This window comes from Dromaius novaehollandiae, chromosome 17, assembly GCF_036370855.1.
Source record: "Dromaius novaehollandiae isolate bDroNov1 chromosome 17, bDroNov1.hap1, whole genome shotgun sequence".
Lineage (NCBI taxonomy): Eukaryota > Metazoa > Chordata > Aves > Casuariiformes > Dromaiidae > Dromaius > Dromaius novaehollandiae.
Window position 1 is genome coordinate 4,078,119 of NC_088114.1, and position 17,775 is coordinate 4,095,893.

At 40.6% G+C, this 17,775-nt stretch overlaps 1 protein-coding gene across 6 annotated transcripts; it reads left to right on the forward strand.

Annotated features, from left to right (window-relative positions):
- Positions 1-718: 718 nt before the first annotated feature.
- Positions 719-17,429, forward strand: CCDC62 (coiled-coil domain containing 62). Of its 6 annotated transcripts, none has more exons than XM_064521992.1 (15): positions 719-799; positions 1,044-1,218; positions 1,541-1,663; positions 2,327-2,493; positions 3,254-3,355; positions 3,679-3,850; positions 3,935-4,036; positions 5,193-5,281; positions 6,246-6,349; positions 6,937-7,680; positions 11,595-11,775; positions 12,732-12,863; positions 14,548-14,640; positions 16,295-16,359; positions 16,686-16,736. In XM_064521992.1, the coding sequence occupies exons 3-13, from the start codon at positions 1,573-1,575 to the stop codon at positions 14,632-14,634; spliced, it is 1,971 nt and encodes a 656-aa protein (XP_064378062.1). In that variant the 5' UTR covers positions 719-799; positions 1,044-1,218; positions 1,541-1,572; the 3' UTR covers positions 14,635-14,640; positions 16,295-16,359; positions 16,686-16,736. The 6 variants fall into 6 exon arrangements, with proteins under 6 accessions (XP_064378062.1, XP_064378061.1, XP_064378060.1 ...); XM_064521991.1 differs by having other exon boundaries at positions 1,044-1,117; positions 1,471-1,663; XM_064521990.1 differs by having other exon boundaries at positions 1,471-1,663; positions 6,249-6,349; positions 16,686-16,734.
- Positions 17,430-17,775: the final 346 nt, after the last annotated feature.

Below are 17,775 nucleotides of genomic sequence, written 5' to 3' on the forward strand. Positions count from 1 at the left end.
GTCAAGCTGACTGTATTGGCTTCATAAAATCATGTGCCAAAAGAGCCTGAAGTAAGTTGCGCTCACAACTCCACTGCCAGTGTAAAACTGATAGTAATATTTTGTTCTTAAAAATGGGTTGAATGTAAAAAAATCTTAGTGTTAAGTGAAATACATGTGAATATTAGACTTTAAAAATAGCTTATTTTCATAATTCTGAACTAACTCCTGATCTTGCCAGTCCTCTAGATGAGGCATTTTCATTGACTTTGTACTTTTAGCGTACTGCTCATTGAAGAACAGTAGTAAGCAACACCACTTTATAGCGATCGCTGTTTGTTTCCACATAGCGTGTTCATGCAGTAGGTGAGGCGAAGTGGAAGGTAGGAGTCTTCCAACCTCAGCCAGACAGCTTGAAGCGTAGATTTGGTGCTCTGTATTTCACTGCTCCATTTAATCACATTAAATGTTCCCTGGCAATGGTGTCCTGGAATTGACATTTTCTAGTCACTGTTAAACCTAGGTAAGTTCAAACCTGAGTGGGTGACACATGGAATGCTTTGTCCTCTGCTAGTTCTTTTTTTCTTTCTTTCTTTTTTCCTTTTTCTGCAATTTTGGTTGGTTGTTTTTAAGCTGATCTGTTTAGCTGAGAATAACATACGTAATCGGGGCCTGAGGCAGCTCGAAGCGGCGGCGCGGGGCCTCGAACCCGCGGCCCCGCCGCCCAGGGGGGCGGGGCTTCCTCCTAACGGCCGCCCGGGGGCGGGGCTTCTGCCTAACGGCCGGGGGCGGGGCTCCGCGCGCAGGCGCGGGGGCGGCGGTGGGTCTGGGGGCGCGGGGGGTAACGGCCGGCGGCCCGGGGGGCCCCGCGGGCAGGGCCGAGGGGAGGCGGCGGGGGGACCCGCGGGGAAGGGCGGAACGGTGGCCCCGGCAGCGGCGAGGCGCTGGAGCTCTCGCCCGAGCTCGTGGCGCCCCAGAGGCGCCTTCCGCGGGCCGCGGCGCCGGTTCGAGGCCGCAGGCTGAGCCCCGGCCGCAGTCAGTCCTCACCGGTTTTATCCTTGCAGGGTTCCCAGCTCAGAAGTAGCATCGGCGGGTGATCATGTAGCGCTGAAATCAGACGGAGCCTCCAAGCTGAATGGTACAGGTCGTAAATATTTATGGGCATCCCCTAGCGCGTGGTGGAAGTCTGATCCCCCAACCCTTATGAATTCATCACTGCCGCGCTCTGCTTCACCCCAGGTAAAAAACAAAAATAAGCTCAGCTGTCAGCGCACTCTATTTTTGAACAGAAAGTAGTAGTTGTGCCGCTAACAGCTTCAATCAAAGACCACAGGTGGTATGGCAAGTGCGAGGAACATTTTGCGATGGTTTCCATTTTAAGTGTAGAAGTAATACTTTAATTTAGAATAAATCCAAACTTGGAGTTTATTGTCAGAGAGCTGGTCACTTTTTCTTTATGCTCAAACGTGTCCCGCTTGTTCTCTTTTATAGAAACTCAGCCCCAGCTTTGAGAACAGCACCATTCAGAAACAGAGGCATGAACTCCAGCTTTTGATTGCAGAACTGAAAGATCGTGATAAGGAGCTCAATGACATGGTTGCAGTGCACCAGAGGCAGCTTCTAGCCTGGGAGGATGATCGGCAGCGAATCCTGACTTTAGCAGAACGGTGCAACATACTGGAAAGTAAGTGCTGTGCATAGAGCACGAGACTCTGGTCTTGTGAGTACGTTCAGGTGCTTGGACCCCTGGATAACAGTGCTCCATCATTTAAGGAATGGTTTCCTACCCTCCAGCATTAAATTTAGTTGTTTCCTTTCTGAGATCAAAACATATGCAATAGATGGACCAATAATGGCTGTGATTTTGAGGTGGATTTGATAATTGGATTGCACTTTCTCATTTCAATTTGTAAGCCGTTTCTGTGGACTCTTTTAAAAAAATCTAATCAAATACATGTAGGGGAAGAGAGCAATTTGTGAACGTAGTGGTATACTGCAGAGTTCTGTGCCCTGAGATTCTGCTGCACAGTTTTGACGTCCACAAGCCACCCCAGCTAACCACCTCGAAGCTCTGAATAGTCTTGTTTGACAGCCATACTGAAAAGATAGGTCAGAACAGAATTCATAATCTGTCTGACCTGGTAACTATGGAAATATGAGAACATGCAATCCAGGAGGGGAAAAAACGTCAGGTATGCGATCCTACTTCAGCATATGCAACCTTAGCATCCATTTCTGAATTACAGGATTTTAAAACACTGGATTGAATTATTTCTACCATTTTAAAGATTGTGTGGGTAGTGTCTGAGCTGTTTTCTTACAAATACTTCCTCACTTTTTGTTCCAGATGAGCTACACAAGAGGAATGAAATTATAAAAACACTAACCAAAAGGTTAAAGCTCTTAGAATCTCAGCAGAATGACAGTAAGACAACACTTGAACATACACAACAGAAGTTTGAAGAGCTGTCTCAAAAAGCAACAGACACAACTCTTCACTGTCAAGTTCTGGAGGTAGGAGTTAGTTGAGTGATAGCCCAATTTTGCAGTCGATGCGTTTACAGAATGCCAGTGACATTTGTGAGTTCCACTGGTGAATAAATATGTTCGATTAGGGCTTCTGGACTGTATTCGTTTTCTAATGCAATAATGTTAGATTAAGGCATAGCTATGATTTTCATTAAAAAAAGAAAAAAAAAAAGAATAAAAGCTTTCCCAACCTTAGATTTGGAGTTTGCTGTTTATTTGCTTAGTTTGGAGGAACGCTGCTGAGCACCAACTTCCAAAATGTGAGGCATTCTGACTGTAAAAGGCGGTGTTGGCCCCTGAAACAATGCTGCCACTGGGTTGGGAAGTTCCAGAAAATTTTACTTACAGCTTTGGTTACTGTTACAAACTGAAACATCTTATAACTGGTTAAGGATATGAAAATAATTGGTGCTTTAACCATTCTAGATTCTTTTTAAACTGATTTGGCAATAATGTGTTTACTGGGATAATTTTTCCCTTGTATATGATACGATAAGGCAGTATGCCTCATTTTCATGTATCTTATCAATTTAAGATAAGCAGGATATTAAGACCCTTGGTGGCAAGCAAGTTTGATTGTAATGGATTGGGGAACAAGGCTGACTTTTACTCTTCTTTCTCCAAATCCCCACAGAATCCCACATTCCCATTCCTGATGTTTAAACAAAGTTGTGCATATATTTAGTGGAAAAATAGTATCTTTGAATTACTGAAGTCGTAATTGACACTTATTTTTGTTCACTAGGAGAAAAATCAAACTCTCAACTGCTCAGTGTTGGAACTGTCTGCTAAAATAGGCCAGCTGCAAGCTAGAGAGCAGGAGCTTCTTACTATGCTCAAGTTGAAGGTAACATCTGTTGTCCTACCAGGCACTAAATATGGTCAAACTGCAGTGAAGTTACTGGTGACTACACCACAGTGGTTCTGTTACTGTTGATCACATTACTGTTTTGTTCTTAGACTTGAGAAGGGAAAAGTAGTCAACAAACAGGAAACTGATTTACTTTCATAAACATGCTTGTTTCCTGGCTTTGATTTTTTTTTTCTTCTCTCTAGAGCTCAAACAAAAGCTGTGAAGTGTCTATAACTACTGCAGTACCGTTGTTTTGTCAAGATCCGTGACGTGAAGATAAAACAGTAATGAAGGATATATTTTATTTCATATTTCAGGACAAGGATATACTTGAAGCAACTGATCACATTACTGAATTTACATCTAAATTCAAACAGTTGGAGAGTGCGTTGCGTGCCGCTAAGTCAGAAGAATTCAGTATCAACAAAGAAAAGCAAGACTTCAAACTGAGACTGAAAGAACTACTACTTGAAACAAATAAGCTGAAAGGTAAATGTTTATACCAGGCATCGAATACAGTATAAATCAGTGTGATTCTTTTTCATTCTGGAAGCATTATATTTTGTTTTAAAGATGACCTCTGTGAAAAGATGAAAGAAAATAATGAGCAGCGGGAAGAAATCATGCACCTCAAACAAGAAAATGGCTACTTGAAGAATGAGCTTGCACTTAGTGGTAAGTGTGGGCAGTTGGCTTTCATGCTTTAGCTTTCAGCACATCGGAGACTTTTAGACAGCAGTCCGCTAACACCTGGGAAGGAAGCAGCTTCTTCTTATCTACCTTTATTGCAGTTTAATAAAGGTGGATGCCTTTGTGTGTCACTCTTCTATGAAAGCAATATCTTAGGATTGCTGCAGGAGCAGTTTATAAAATCTTATTAGTCAACTTTGTGCTTTTATGTGATAATGCGTGGAGGAGTAAATGGCTCAGAGGATTCTCTCTTGAAAATTTTTGGAACTCTCGTCTGCTATGGTATTAATATAATACATAGGGGTGACTTTCCTCTTTCTGACATAAGTTGCATAGAAAATAGTTAGATCCTGAAAAGAAACCACACACAGAACATAGGTTAGGCCCTGTAAAATTACCACCTCATTCACTCCCTCCTGTGGTCAGCAAGGAGGCATTTCCATGGAAGAAGTATGTTTACAAGTTCACTTTGTCTGTTGCTTTTTCCTAACTGATGTTTTTTTTGGTTTAGACTGTTTTAATAGGCAAGACTTGATAAACTTTGACTTGTGATCTATTGATATCTGCACTTTGGTTTTGAGTAGAAGGAGAACTTTTTACTATACCTCAGTGGGTAAGAAAGGCCAATTGTTGTTTCAGTATTCTTGCAGACAAATGATATGCCTTGAAAAATCAGATGCCCAAAGATGTCCTGTACTGTGAAACAGTTTACTTGCCTGTCGCTTTTTCCCTCACATTATCTTTGCCAAATATTGATCCCATGAATAACTATGTTAAAAATAATAATAATGGGAAGTATTTCCTAGCCCTTCCTGGTACAGACATGAAATAGAACTAATTACTGTCATTTCCTTTCCACGAAAGAATATCAAAAATAAGAATAAATCAGTCAATGAGGTGAAATATTGCCACTACTAAAATCCTGCGTCTTAGGAAAATACTTGGTCTATTTAGTTGTCTCATGATTTTAGTACTTTTTTTATTTGGAGGGGGAAAAGATCCTGTTGATCTTAAGAAAATGCTTTTATTTTTTTTATGTATTTGCTTCTACTACTACTGACAGATGCATGTACAAATGTACTTGGTGTGTATGTATTCAATTAAAGTAAGTAATTTGAAAACTGTGTGTGTTTTGAAACAGTTGAGAAAGCAAATAGAAAGGATCAACTTCTTCAGTTTGCCAAATCCAAACAAGTACGGACTGACACAGAACTGTCAAGTTTGCGGCAGGTACAATCCAGATTACAAGATTATGAGGGAATTTTGCAGTAATATTAGATCTGTATAGAATGGTAGAAAAAGTTAGAAGTAGCTGTTCTTAAATAAGAAAAAAAAAATCAAATTTCCTCTTGCAGCCTTGCTGGGATTGTTATAGAATGCTGATTTTTTTGTTGTTGTTGTTAAAATTAAAAACCCCTGATATAAATCCTTATGTTTACATGTGCTATGAGCCTTTAGAGTTATAACTGTATTTGCTCGATAGTGCAATGAGTAAATATCACCCTCATAGCAGTAAATGGGGCGCCCTATCTAGATAAACAGTTCATCGGGGCATGTTTATAACCAGAAGGTGCCAGGCTCCAAGAAGTCATGTGAAAGGCAGTGGGGGATGAGAGTGTACTGCCTCACACACATGCCCAAGGTGAACTCATGCAGCCTGAAGAGGCATAGGGTACTAGAACAGCTGCTTCAAAAGGGATTTAAAACCAGTGCTTTTGCTTGCAGTCATTTGAGGTTCCCAAAGCACGTTCAATTTTTTTTACTGCTAATTGATCAATGTTAACTTTTGCCTTACCTCTACAAAAAATTCCCTGCAGTGCAAGCTGAACACGATGATCCTCGAACCTTGTGCTGTAATTTGCAGAACATTGAACAACATAATAACAAGATATGTTAAGTATCAAAATAACAATAATAATATTGTATTTGTTCTATTAGTTCTATTTTAGAAGACCACAGCAATCTTCTAATAGAAATAATTTATATTGTCCTTATCCACAGGACATGGCAAAACATACTATGTTTTGCTAAATATATGCTGAGACGGCCCTTTAGATTTGGCAGGATTTGGCTGAAGTTTGATTACAGATATTGGCCTAAAAATACTTTGAGGACGTTTTTGGATAAAAAGCAGTATGTTTTTACCTATTTCTTGCACTTTAGACTTTCTCTAATGTGCATCTCTATTTTTAAGCAGATCTATGTAAAACAGCAACGTGACTTGCAATTTCTTCATTTCAATTTGGAGAGCTCACAGGAATTAAGGCAAAAGCATGAAAAGAGGACACATGAAATGAGGTAAAGTAACCTATTTTTTAATACTAGCTTACTTTCTGAGGACAGACTTTTTACTATTCAGCTGCAGTTAGTGTTCTGAAACAGATGTGTGCTGTGTCAAGACTTTGCTGGGCTCAACCACAGATATCCAAAGCAATTGTCAGATACCTGTTTTATGGGGTCAGAAGACACCATGAGTATCAGTCATAGAATAAAGTATTGTATGCAAGTCAGACAGTTCGTGCTGTTTTAAAAAATGGGCTACTCTGGTGATAAGGGCATTAGTCTGACCTGCTGCTACTTTCGTTTAAAAATCAAGGTTTATTGTGCTTTCAAATTAAGAAATTGGTGCACACCCTAGAGGTTCAGACAGAGTTAGCACACTATATAAAATATGAAAGAACTCTCAGAGTGATTCTGCAAAGTAACCTACAGTCAAATCTGGGCAGACTTCTGTAGGGTTCTGGCAGGATACAGCTGTCTGCTGGTATGTAAACTAATGCCAAACTGTGGCTGCAGCTTGGGTTTAATGTATGGCTTCCCTGAGTAGAGTTATGTATGCTCTTTAAATGCAGTATTTATGACGGTTCTTTATCATGCCATTGTAGCGTAGGTATGGCATTCCCTGCCCCTGAAAGTAGCAGTGAAGCAGACATGGTTAGGAGTGAGGGCACCGTATGCGAGGAAGGTGGAACTGCACCAGTTCAGAAGTGTAGGCTAAAAACCATCTCTGAGATGTGTGAAGTAGAGAACAGACTGTTACTGAATGCATCAGACTTGGAGAAAACTACCTCAGCACACTTAAATCGGTGTCAAAAAGTTGTGAAAGGCTTGGCTGTCCTTACAGAAGAGGAGGAAAAGCAGGATGTTGCATCAAGCTCCGATGAGCCAGACAGCAAAGTATTTTGTGATGCAAACAACACAAGGCCTTTGAGGATTGGGGACATTTCCGAGAATGGATTGGAAAGTGGAAACCCTCAAACCTCTGAGTCATCTTTACCTGTATGTGAGCATTGGCCCAACTTCAATTCTTGTGTAGATTTACAAAGTACTTTGATCCAGGACACTATCATATCTGACAAAACTGATAATGAAGACAAAATCTGGGAAGAGAGAAATAGAATTTTATGCAGCCAAAAAAGAGGAGAAACTCTTAGTGCAATTCACAAGCCTGAATCTGATTCCTGTAGTAATAACTTCATCATAAAAAAAGCTGCATGGTGGAAGCCCATATCAGATCTGGAATGGATGAAGATTTTCAAACCCATAAAAGGAAGTGGAAATATATGGCACAGAAAAACTTGCAACTGTCTCAAGACTGCACAAGAGAGAAAGTGTGCCAGCTTAAAAAGGTTATGTACTCATTACATTTAAGAAATAGATTGGTACAAGCTGTAATTATGTAGAAACTTGGTCGACAAGCTGTCTATAATTTGCATTATCTCAAGTGATGATGAAAGTAACTTCTGTTTTAAAATTAGACTACCAACTTGAAAAGTAGTAAATTTAAAATAAGTTAAAATAGCTCTAAGGTATCACTATTTTTATGCATTTGTTTCTTCACATCTCTTACCCACAAGAGCTGTCTGGGTAGGAAAAGCTGCAATACTGCATAACTTGCCAAATAAAGTCATTAAGGAGAAAAAATACAGATTTTAAAAATCTTCTGACTTTTGGAGATCCTAGATGTTGCTTTTAACTCTGGGTAATATGTTCAGTCTGGAGTTGGGCTTCTAAAGTGGCGTTTCTGTAAGGCAAGGAACAAACTTGTATTTTGTGTGATGCTTTAGTGACTGTGTTACTTTTATTGAGAAATCGCACAGTGACTAGGTAGGAATGTGGGACAGGTCTCTTCCATACAGGCTGCTTTCCTCATCCAGGGCAAGAAAATGAGATGGCAAAGTTTAAAGTACAACAATCTGTCAGCTCTCTGGTGTGCCTTGGGACTGTACCCTTGTGTTTACATTGTGGGGGGAAAAAAGGGATGTGTAGTTGGAGATGAGCAGAATGAGTTTTCTAATGCTGGGAAGTGTCATAAAAATACTGGCATGTCTTAGTGGTTTTCAAACGTCTCCAGGATATAAATGCTGCTTCACATTTGTAGAAGTTGTTTTTATGCCTGCACAAGCAAGGACATTCAAAGCTGTGACTTTTTCTGTGGATTTATCATGCTGGTTAATTTCCTCTATTTCCTTTGAAAAACTGACTTGCTGATCAATTGCCAACTGTATTTTGGAAGGATTTCTGAAGTTTTACAGAGATTTCATAGCTGCCTTTTAGACTGGAGGAGGAGAAAGAGGAGCAGTTCTTCAGCTGGTACGGTTCGAGTACAGTAAATAAACAGCTGTTTAAACCTGCTAAGAATTTTACCAGCAAGTCTGGCCCAGCATCCAAACAGAGTAACGTTATGGAAGGGAAGTGTATGATGTGCCAATGCTTTTGTTCTGTATTGTTTCTAAACAAAAAAAGAAATTACAGAAATTGTTACTGCAGAGAGACAGATATATTCAAAAACAAGGTGAATAGGCAGCCACTGAAAAAAGAGTGCTGTATTATCCCATACCCATGCCGCTTAGCTGAGCTTCGCAGAGTGTATGGACTGTCTAGTTTCCATCCTTCTTAAATCATAAGAAAGGCTCTATCCCTTCCCCTTAGGTCTACCCTTATCTCTCCTTATCTGCTCTCCCCAGCAGGACAAATGACACACTCCCATGCCTCCAAATCTCTTTTGAGATAAAAACTGCTTTAAGTTTTTTGTCTTGCTCCTGAGGTGGTTTTAGGGGGAGAAGGAACAAATTCAACACAGACAATGTAGGTAGAACAGACTTCCTTCAGCAACGCAGAGCTGCTCTACTCGTTTGGGATTTGCTACTGGTGAGCTATCAAGTTTTCTTGATACCTGCATTTGTTCCTAGGAGCTCTGCTACTTGGAGAAAACCCCCAAACTGTCTCTCTGCTGTCCAGCCACTGCTGACTGTCTCATCTGCCACTGAATACATTCTCTCCCCTGAAATGGGAGGAAAATTTAGTATTGCAGTCATCAGTGTGGACTTATTGTTCAGGCATTAATGGCAACATGGCATTCCTTCTAGGACTTGAATGTGGATCCTCCAGTTTTCTGTTGCTGGCTTCCCAGTGCTGATGATGTATTTCGTGTGTAGGGGAGGGTGCTGGCACTTCCCTGTCAACGCAGCAAATATTTTTGACATGAGTTCTTGAATTCTGGAACAGCTAACAAGAAGGCTCTTAACTTAGTGAAATATCTTATCTAGCTGCAAGAGTGCTTGTGAAATACTGTAATGCAGGAATCGTTTCTTTGTGCTCTGACTTAGTGTGACTTCATTTCTGTTGGAGAAATATTGCTGGCTTTGGATGATAATGCAGATTCTGTTTTTTAATTTGGAGCCTCAGCAGAGTTATTTGTTCTGCATGCTCCTGCCGGCCTGTTGCACCTGTTCCCTAAAACAGCCCTCTGCCCCAAAATCAAACCTGTTTATTTCTTTCCACCACCACCTGTGTATTCTTCAAAACTGGCTGTGTTCATTGAATAACCTCTGTCCCCTACTTCGAGGCTGCCACGTCTGAGTCAGATCTCTCCTAAAGGGCCTTTTCTTCTCAGAAGCTTGCAGACATGAACTCCTCTCTCTTGAAAGCCTGTTGTATTCTAGTGTTGTGCGAGAGGAGAGGTAAAATGAGGCAGAGCGTACACTTCTGAGCTGGCATCTCTCAGATGGGCTTTTTCTTAGATTGAATGTCATTTAAAAGAAACCTTTCTGTAACAGTCTTGCCAGGTATGGAATGTGGTGTTTCACCAAAATAAATATCTAAAGAATATTTAATGAAATGTTACGAATTTGAAAAGAGTATTTTCTTTTTTTCTTTTTTTGGTTACTTAACTGATCAAGCAGGGCTAGTAAACCTTGCTGTGTTCAGAAGAGTAAGGAGTACAGAAATGTTTTATTTTGGGAGATAGCCACTATTTTATTCACTCTGTAAATAAGAATAATACGTGTTTTTAAACTGTACGATGCAGAAATTAGCTGTTGAACATGAAATATGAAAATGAAATGCACGACTTGAAAGTGCCAGCAGATACCAGGGTGTGCCTTTGACCGAGCTCCAGACTGCCTTCAGTGCTGTGTGAAAACATAGCGTGGGGGCCGCTGACTTCTCTTACTCTCTGCAACGTCGTTCCTCTGACAGTTACCTTAATCCCTGGGGCCTAACATACAGTTAGGGTGCTACTGGGTTTCTGTACTGCTAGAGTAGATGATCAAGATGATTTCTAATGCGCTACAGCTTTCATTTGTTCTAGTTTTAACCTGTGGTTATTTGGTGTTGAAGCTGTGAGAGGAATTTGGTACATAGTGATAAAATTGGCCTGTAAGCAATTAAAATTAAGAACTGTTTCTGTAGGGTAGGCTATAATAAAGTTAAGTTTTCGTGTGAGAAGGTGTAACAGAGAAAACTTTCAATCCTTTGACATGCATGTTAAGGGTAAAGGACCTTTTGTATTAGGGCAAGCTTGTGATGGTTGTGAGTCCGTATTCAAACAGTAATAATGTGCTGGGTATGATTTGTTGCTCTAACTGACATTTTACTTGCTTTTCAGATGCTCCTAAATACACTAAAATGTATTTGGAGCTAAATTAATACTTTGTTTTGCTTTAAAACCTTGGGGAGTATTCATGCCGATAGGTCTTAGGCTTCAGCTCTACACTGAAATGGTAGTCAAGCAACTGAGTTTGGGGTTTAATGACAGTTTACCAAAATTACACTTCAAATGTACTGTTTGCTTCTGTATTAAAAATAAATAAATAAAGTCTCTTGGGGGAAGCTGTCCTGTGATCTCCGAAGTGAGATAATGACTTCAAAAGTCTGTAAGATTCTCTTTAAAAGTACACCTACAAATACTAAGTTTGCTTAATGGTTAATTTAAAAAAAACAGGAGAAGGGAATGAGAGAAGGAAGAGTACTAGAGTATTGGGAGGAACTAGGTATTGCCTTATGTGTTTGCTCTTTGTAAAGTTAAATAAACCATGTGGTAATAGGGATGTTCTTGAAACAGTTTGAATGTTCATCAGAGGACGAAACTGATGTAATGAAGCTGTTAAATGTGGGAACAACCCTAAGGAACAGAGTAATCTCACATGCTTGACTATTGCTGTGGGTCAGGGCCCACGAGTATGTTGTCCCATGATTTTTCTTTGAAAGTTTAGAAAGAATGATGATACTGTTTCTGGCAATGTCTGAATTTTATTAACAGTGAAGAAAATGCAGATCTGAATTCTTTTCACTTGGATTCTCCCTGTTGTTTGACATCCACCCAAAAAGGAGACAGGCCTCAAAGATATGAACAATTCTCTGATGCAGACTTCCCTCTGGAGATCAGTAACCTTTCAGTGATTCAGCCAACCCATAGATGCTGCAATCCTACCATTGACCAAGTTAGTATTTTATTGCAGAATGTGTTACGTTGATTTTAGGGGGAATTGCAATTGATGGAAGGAAAGCGAATGTCCGTCATCATGCAAGAAGTAGGGACTCAAACTGTAGGCTGGCTGGCTGTATAATTGCGTGTGTTCTGTTTTGTCCCGTACGGACACGGGGCTGCAGTTTGCTCAGGAGTGCAGTTCAGCACCCTGCTTGCCAAGTCTGGGAATTTTGAAATTACTAAATACAAATAGAAACTGGGAGAGAATTCTTTTTCAACCCCATCCTGCTTGAATGGAGGTCTGGGAATATCCTTTTTTGTTTTTTTTGTTTTTGTTTTTGTTTTTTTTGGTGGGGTGGGGGTTGCTTGTTTGTTTTCCAAGATTAGCATCAGCTTCCAACTCTGTATCATTTAACAGATGCTTTTAGAGGAGCCCCAGCAGCCACCCACAAATCTGCACGGCCCCCTTATAGGGCACACTTCAGGCCAACTCTGAAAACTGAAGTGCTGAGGATTAGGAGTGTCTACCCAAGCTTGCAGCTATGCTGATTACTTATGTGAGCATGGACTTAGAGGAAAAGGCTGGGGTGACATTTGGAGCTGTCACCAACTGTCTTTCCTCTATCAGCTGCCAAGATAAATTCTCTTGTTCGAGCTGTTAATAAACTTGCTGCTTTTTTCAGCCATTTGAAACACTAGCTTTGTCTCCTCAGTGGCATGTGCTTTCAGCTGTGGTGCTATGCACACAGGCACGCGAGTATCTATTAGAAAGTTGGTACTAGGAGAGACCTACCTGTTTAGCAGAAGTGTCAGCATTTAGACAGGTAATGACAGACTCTGGAACTGTGTTATATAGTAGTATTTTGAACTGAGACGTTTCAAAATGAAAGTGATGATTCTTAGTATGTTATAACCCTTTGAATTTTTCCAAAAAGATAATTTCATTGGCTTACTTTCTGTCTCGCCCAGGAAGCCTGTTCCCGCACAAGTAAGCTGCAGCATTTGCTGGCTGAGTCTCGACAGATGGTTGCTGATCTGGAGCTTAGCACTCTCCTCCACGCAAGCCCTCGCTGCAGTCCAAACAGCAGCAGTGCTAATACGGTATTTATTGCTCTCCTGTGACTAGATTTAGGTAGCTGGGAAGAGTCATTGTGAACATCCTTTCCTTTCTGCTTGACCTGTGCTACAACATTATAAACAATATCCTCCTCCCCCTTTGCTGAAGAGAAAAAATTCCTGCGTGCCTTAGCATGAAATACTTGAGACGGTTTTTATTGGATTCTTTGTGGCTCCTCAAGGTCACGACCAGATTTGACTTTTGCATGTGTCTAAACAGATGGAAGGAAGAAGTCATTTTGGAGGAAGTTGTAGGAGTTGTAGAAAAAAGTGAAAACAAGTATGACTTGCATTCAGAACTGGTTTATCATGCTAGGTGTATTTTCAGAAAGGAAGACACTGTAGGAAATGAAGGAGTGATATATACGATAGTTTTGTATTTGAGTATAAATCAGACTCTCAGCACAAAAAACTTAAGGTTTTTGTAGGTTAACAGTTTTAGTTCTTTCATTGCAGGGCCAGGGAACGTACTGAATGGGCAAAACAAATAACCTGCACGTAGCTGTCATGGCAGTGTATTTTATAGGCCTGAACCCTGTCAGGGAGGTTCCTGCCCTCAGAATATGGGCAATAAAAGTAATTGGAGTGGGGCATTTGTTTGCTCTCGTGAATATCCTTAAGAATTTCCACCACGTTTGACAAGATTAATGACAAGGGAATTGCACCACTTTTCACTAGAAATTGGTATATGTGCACTGATGTATATCACAAAGTGAGAATGTGAGCTTTTGGTTTTAAAGCAGACTCCTAATGAAAAGGATATGTGCTGAAACTCAGCTGTGCTTTCCAATGAAAGGTATTACCTCTCCCTGCAAATGCTGCACCTCTTATATCCTTAGATGAACTTGGCCAGAACAATATTACTGTAAATAACAGACAAAAATAATTTTGACAGTGTTCAGAACCAGAAAATCTTAATTGTGCCGGGACAGACTGATGGAGTATAAAGGTTGTGTGCCAGTGTTTGCACGAACTGAAACAATATTTTGTTCAGGAATTCATCTGCAGGATTTCATTCAGTGTAAAAGACAGCAACAGCATAGTCTTCTGCAAAGATCATCTTGTAGAGTGGATTCCTGAAAAACCTTCTGCAAAGCAGCGATTGCTTGTGGCCGTTGTGCGGCCCCATCAGATGTCTGGCTGCTGCCTTGTGATTGGCATATCCCAGCTTGACTGAACCGGCTCTCTTTTAGTAGAGAGCATGACTCTGCTTTATAACCTGATACTGCATTTTTGAGCTTGGAAGTTGGCTTCTCATTTAGAAAGATTGCTTCAGTGGATAGAAAATAAAGCAGGCTCATATTTACTGGTGGGGGCAGCTTCTGAACCACATCTGTAGGACTTTGATCTACTTTCAGAGCAGTTCTGGGCACAAACTTGTCAAGCGTGTTTTGTTTAATCTATGCGGGCCAACCAACTGTGCTTAAAACCAGCTTTACTTGAGGGTGTTTTAAACTGGGCTTTAAAACACAGTATACCTGAAATATAACCCTTAGTATTTGATCAGTTAGAATTTGTACCTGTTGGATTCTGTTCCCTGTTTGAGGGAGGGAGGAGAAAAGAGGATTAAAAAGCGTATCTTTGCTGTTCACAGTTTGAGTCTGGCAGCTTTCTATTATCTGTTTTAAGTTCTGTGATTTCCATGTAGTGTTTTTGCATTACAATACAGACAACAGAACTTGCAGAGGCTCTTTGCAGAACACCGTTACCAGCTGCAGAAGAAAGCGAGGCTAAGCTTCCATTCTTTTCTCTATGATCTTGAGTGAGTATGAGATTTGTTTTCTCCCTTGGTTTTATTTTGTTTCCCTCTTTAGAAATGCATCTGCAATATTAGTACTAGCATATGCACTTCTGAAATGGGACATTAAAGCAACCTGTACTTCCTTTAGTCAAATAATAATACTGTTCTCAAACATATTCCTCATGCTCACTGCCCATAAAAAGTCTAGGCAGTTGCATTGTGCAGCTCTGTTCCTGATCTTGCAGTGTTTCTTGTACCTGGACGTGGTTCATTGTAGTTGGAGTCCTTCTGTGTGTTACAGATAACAGGATCAAGGATATGAACATTGTTGAATAAGAGATTGGGAAGTGTTTTTCAATGCCATGGCTAATGGCTGTTTTAGCATATTGTTCCTGGGCTCTGTTCTCCAAAAGTAGAAGTATTGAATAGACCTGTTTCAGAATAGGAAAGCTGCCTTGCCTATAGCAGATTTTTTTTTTTTTAATCAGGGAATTTCTCACTGTCTGATTATTCGTTGTATTAATGTGAATTGCACATTCACATGACAATGTGGATGGTTGCAGTAGGCACCGTGTTGTCTGGTTCTGAGGACAAAAGAGTAACCAGATATGGTCGAAATGCCAGAAACCACGTGGGACTTGGTGAGAAGTAGTAACAATAGGAGGAAAATCGACAAAAGAGAGATCTAGTGCTGGCACAACCCAAGGGCTTGTCTGCATAGGGAAGTTAGTACACAGCGAGCTGGAGCGTGACGCTGTGGGGCACTGGGTGCTCGTAGCGATTCTTCATGGGAACACCAGGGATGTTTTTAAACAAAATAGCTTGGGTCCAGTGGGGAGCTGGTGTTCTGCTCGCTCTCTGTATATTTAAATTCTGCTGTCCTCCGCTGTTTCACTCCAGTGGAGTTAAACCCTTCGTGCCTCGTGGGGAGCAGCGTGGGTTTATAGCACCCTAATGTTCTGTAGCTTCTACAAGTACTTTTTGCATTAAGTCTGGAGACGCTCCTCCTTCAAAATGACTTTGGTCTGTTTACTGCATGCTAATAGGGTTCTCGCACAAAATTGATGCAGAGTAGCCAGAATACCTTACCTTACATTGCTGTAATATTCCTGTGTAGGGACGCGTAATTTCTCTACAAAGATGAGCCCTAAACTAGACAGAAGTTAGAGATTTATAGATCAAAACTAGCACTGTGACTTGCATCCTGAAACTGTTGATGTTATAAAGTGTCAGGAGCAAATCCCCGAAAGTGCTGAGCACCATGCTGATACAGCAAAGCAGTAAGCACATGCTTAGCCTACAGGAATAATCTCATTTACTTCAAGTGAGAAAGAACTGATGAAACAAACGTACCCACAGTTCACTGTGAATCTGTGACGAGAGTTAATAACTCTGCAAGTCACTGGCTGCTGCATAATTCCTATTTTCTTTCTTTCTTTATTAAAAAGCACTGAATCACTGTGATTAGTTAAATAAAAAGCAGTTTTTGCAAAACTCGTAGCAGGTCCAGAAATAACTAACATGTTTGTGCAATTTCTTATAGAGAAGTGATTGAGTTGATTTTTCTTGATTGCTTTGAAATCATTTGATGGCAGGTGCACTAAGCATTAGGTTAATTTCTTAATTAGCTGACAGTGATTTGGCCATTTTCATCAGTCAGGCATTTTTTCTTTAGAAACACAGACTGGATGGGGGAAGAGTTGAAAAGCCACACAAAGGAGAAAAGGAATGAGAAAAAGGGTATGTTCAGTTTTAGACAGTGTAGCATGTGCCCCCGCTTGTAAACTCCAATTCAGTAGCTTTCAGCAAAAAGATCACTCCTTTTTGCAAAACAAACCGGAAAGATTTTATTTCACAGCACTTGAGTGGTGTCCCTGAGGCTCTTGTCTCTCTGGGAAGTGGTCTGCTCACCTTTCTCCTCTTTGCCTCTTACAGCTTTTACTGCATTTTTTTTCCTTCTGTCTGCAGCATGAAAATTTGTACAATAAAATGATATATATGTGATTGTATAATATATTTTAGAGGAACTTTTCCTGTCTTTTAATCCAAACCTTTATTTTCTGCAGTGGATGAAGATGTTTCCATTATAGAATTGATTTTGAGAAGTGAAGATTATCAATCCATCAGCTACAATGGAAAGTTACCTAACTTTTTTTCCATAGTTCTTCTATGAGTATTTGAAAGATTCACAAGTGCCAGAAAGATGCGACTGTGCTGGAATGTATTACATCTTGAAATAAAACTTAGAATTATGCAAGATAAACAAAACTTTTTATAGCTGAGAACTTAGTTTAAATACTAGTTTGTCCTTTAAGAATCTAAAACACGTAATTGTTATGACATAGGAACTGTTTTTCTTACCTTTTTTTTATGGTGGCTCAGAAATATTTATAGTGTATGACCCAGCCAAGAGTTCATTTTTTGTTAGTTTATTGTTTTTCTTCTGGAGCTCTTACCGTGCAAAGAGAGATGAATAATGTTTATAGGAAATTCCCAATTAGTGTGGTAACCAGGAAATACCTCCTACATTGTCGCGATTGGAGAGTTGTCACCCCTGAGATGGGCAAAACAACTCTTTCCCAGTCATTAGCTGCTTCTTCTTCTAGCAAAAGCTTATAATAAGATCAGGTGTTTGTACGGAGTCTTTTGGTGCTGTGTGGCAACAGACAGATGTAATGTCACCAGATATTGAAGCTTTTAAACTGTTTTTAGCATTGGCCTGTTAGGCAAGATGTTTTCCATTTTCACATTTTGAACATGTTTTTTTAACTAAAAGGTCAAATAAGCTAATAAAGGTGATGTGCGCTGTATCTTTTTCTTGCATGTTTAACACCCTCTCCAACAAATTTAGTAGACAGTTTGTGACAACCCTGTGGGCCATGCGGCACCAGCTGCCGGGTCTTGGAGCACAGGGCAGGGCCGGCCTTGGAGGGCCGCTCTGCCACGTGTGATTTACGAGCAGTTTGGTGGCACCTCTGCCACGTCCCCATCACTGTGCCCGGTGCCAGCGTTCGCCTGCGTGGGAGCCGCTGCGCCGTCAGCCTCCCTGGCCATGCAGGGTTCTCCCCCCATCCACTGCCGTGGATTCATTGCAGTGAAATACAACACTTGCACTTGGTTTCCTCTTGTTAACTCTGTCATTCGATTCTCAGCTTT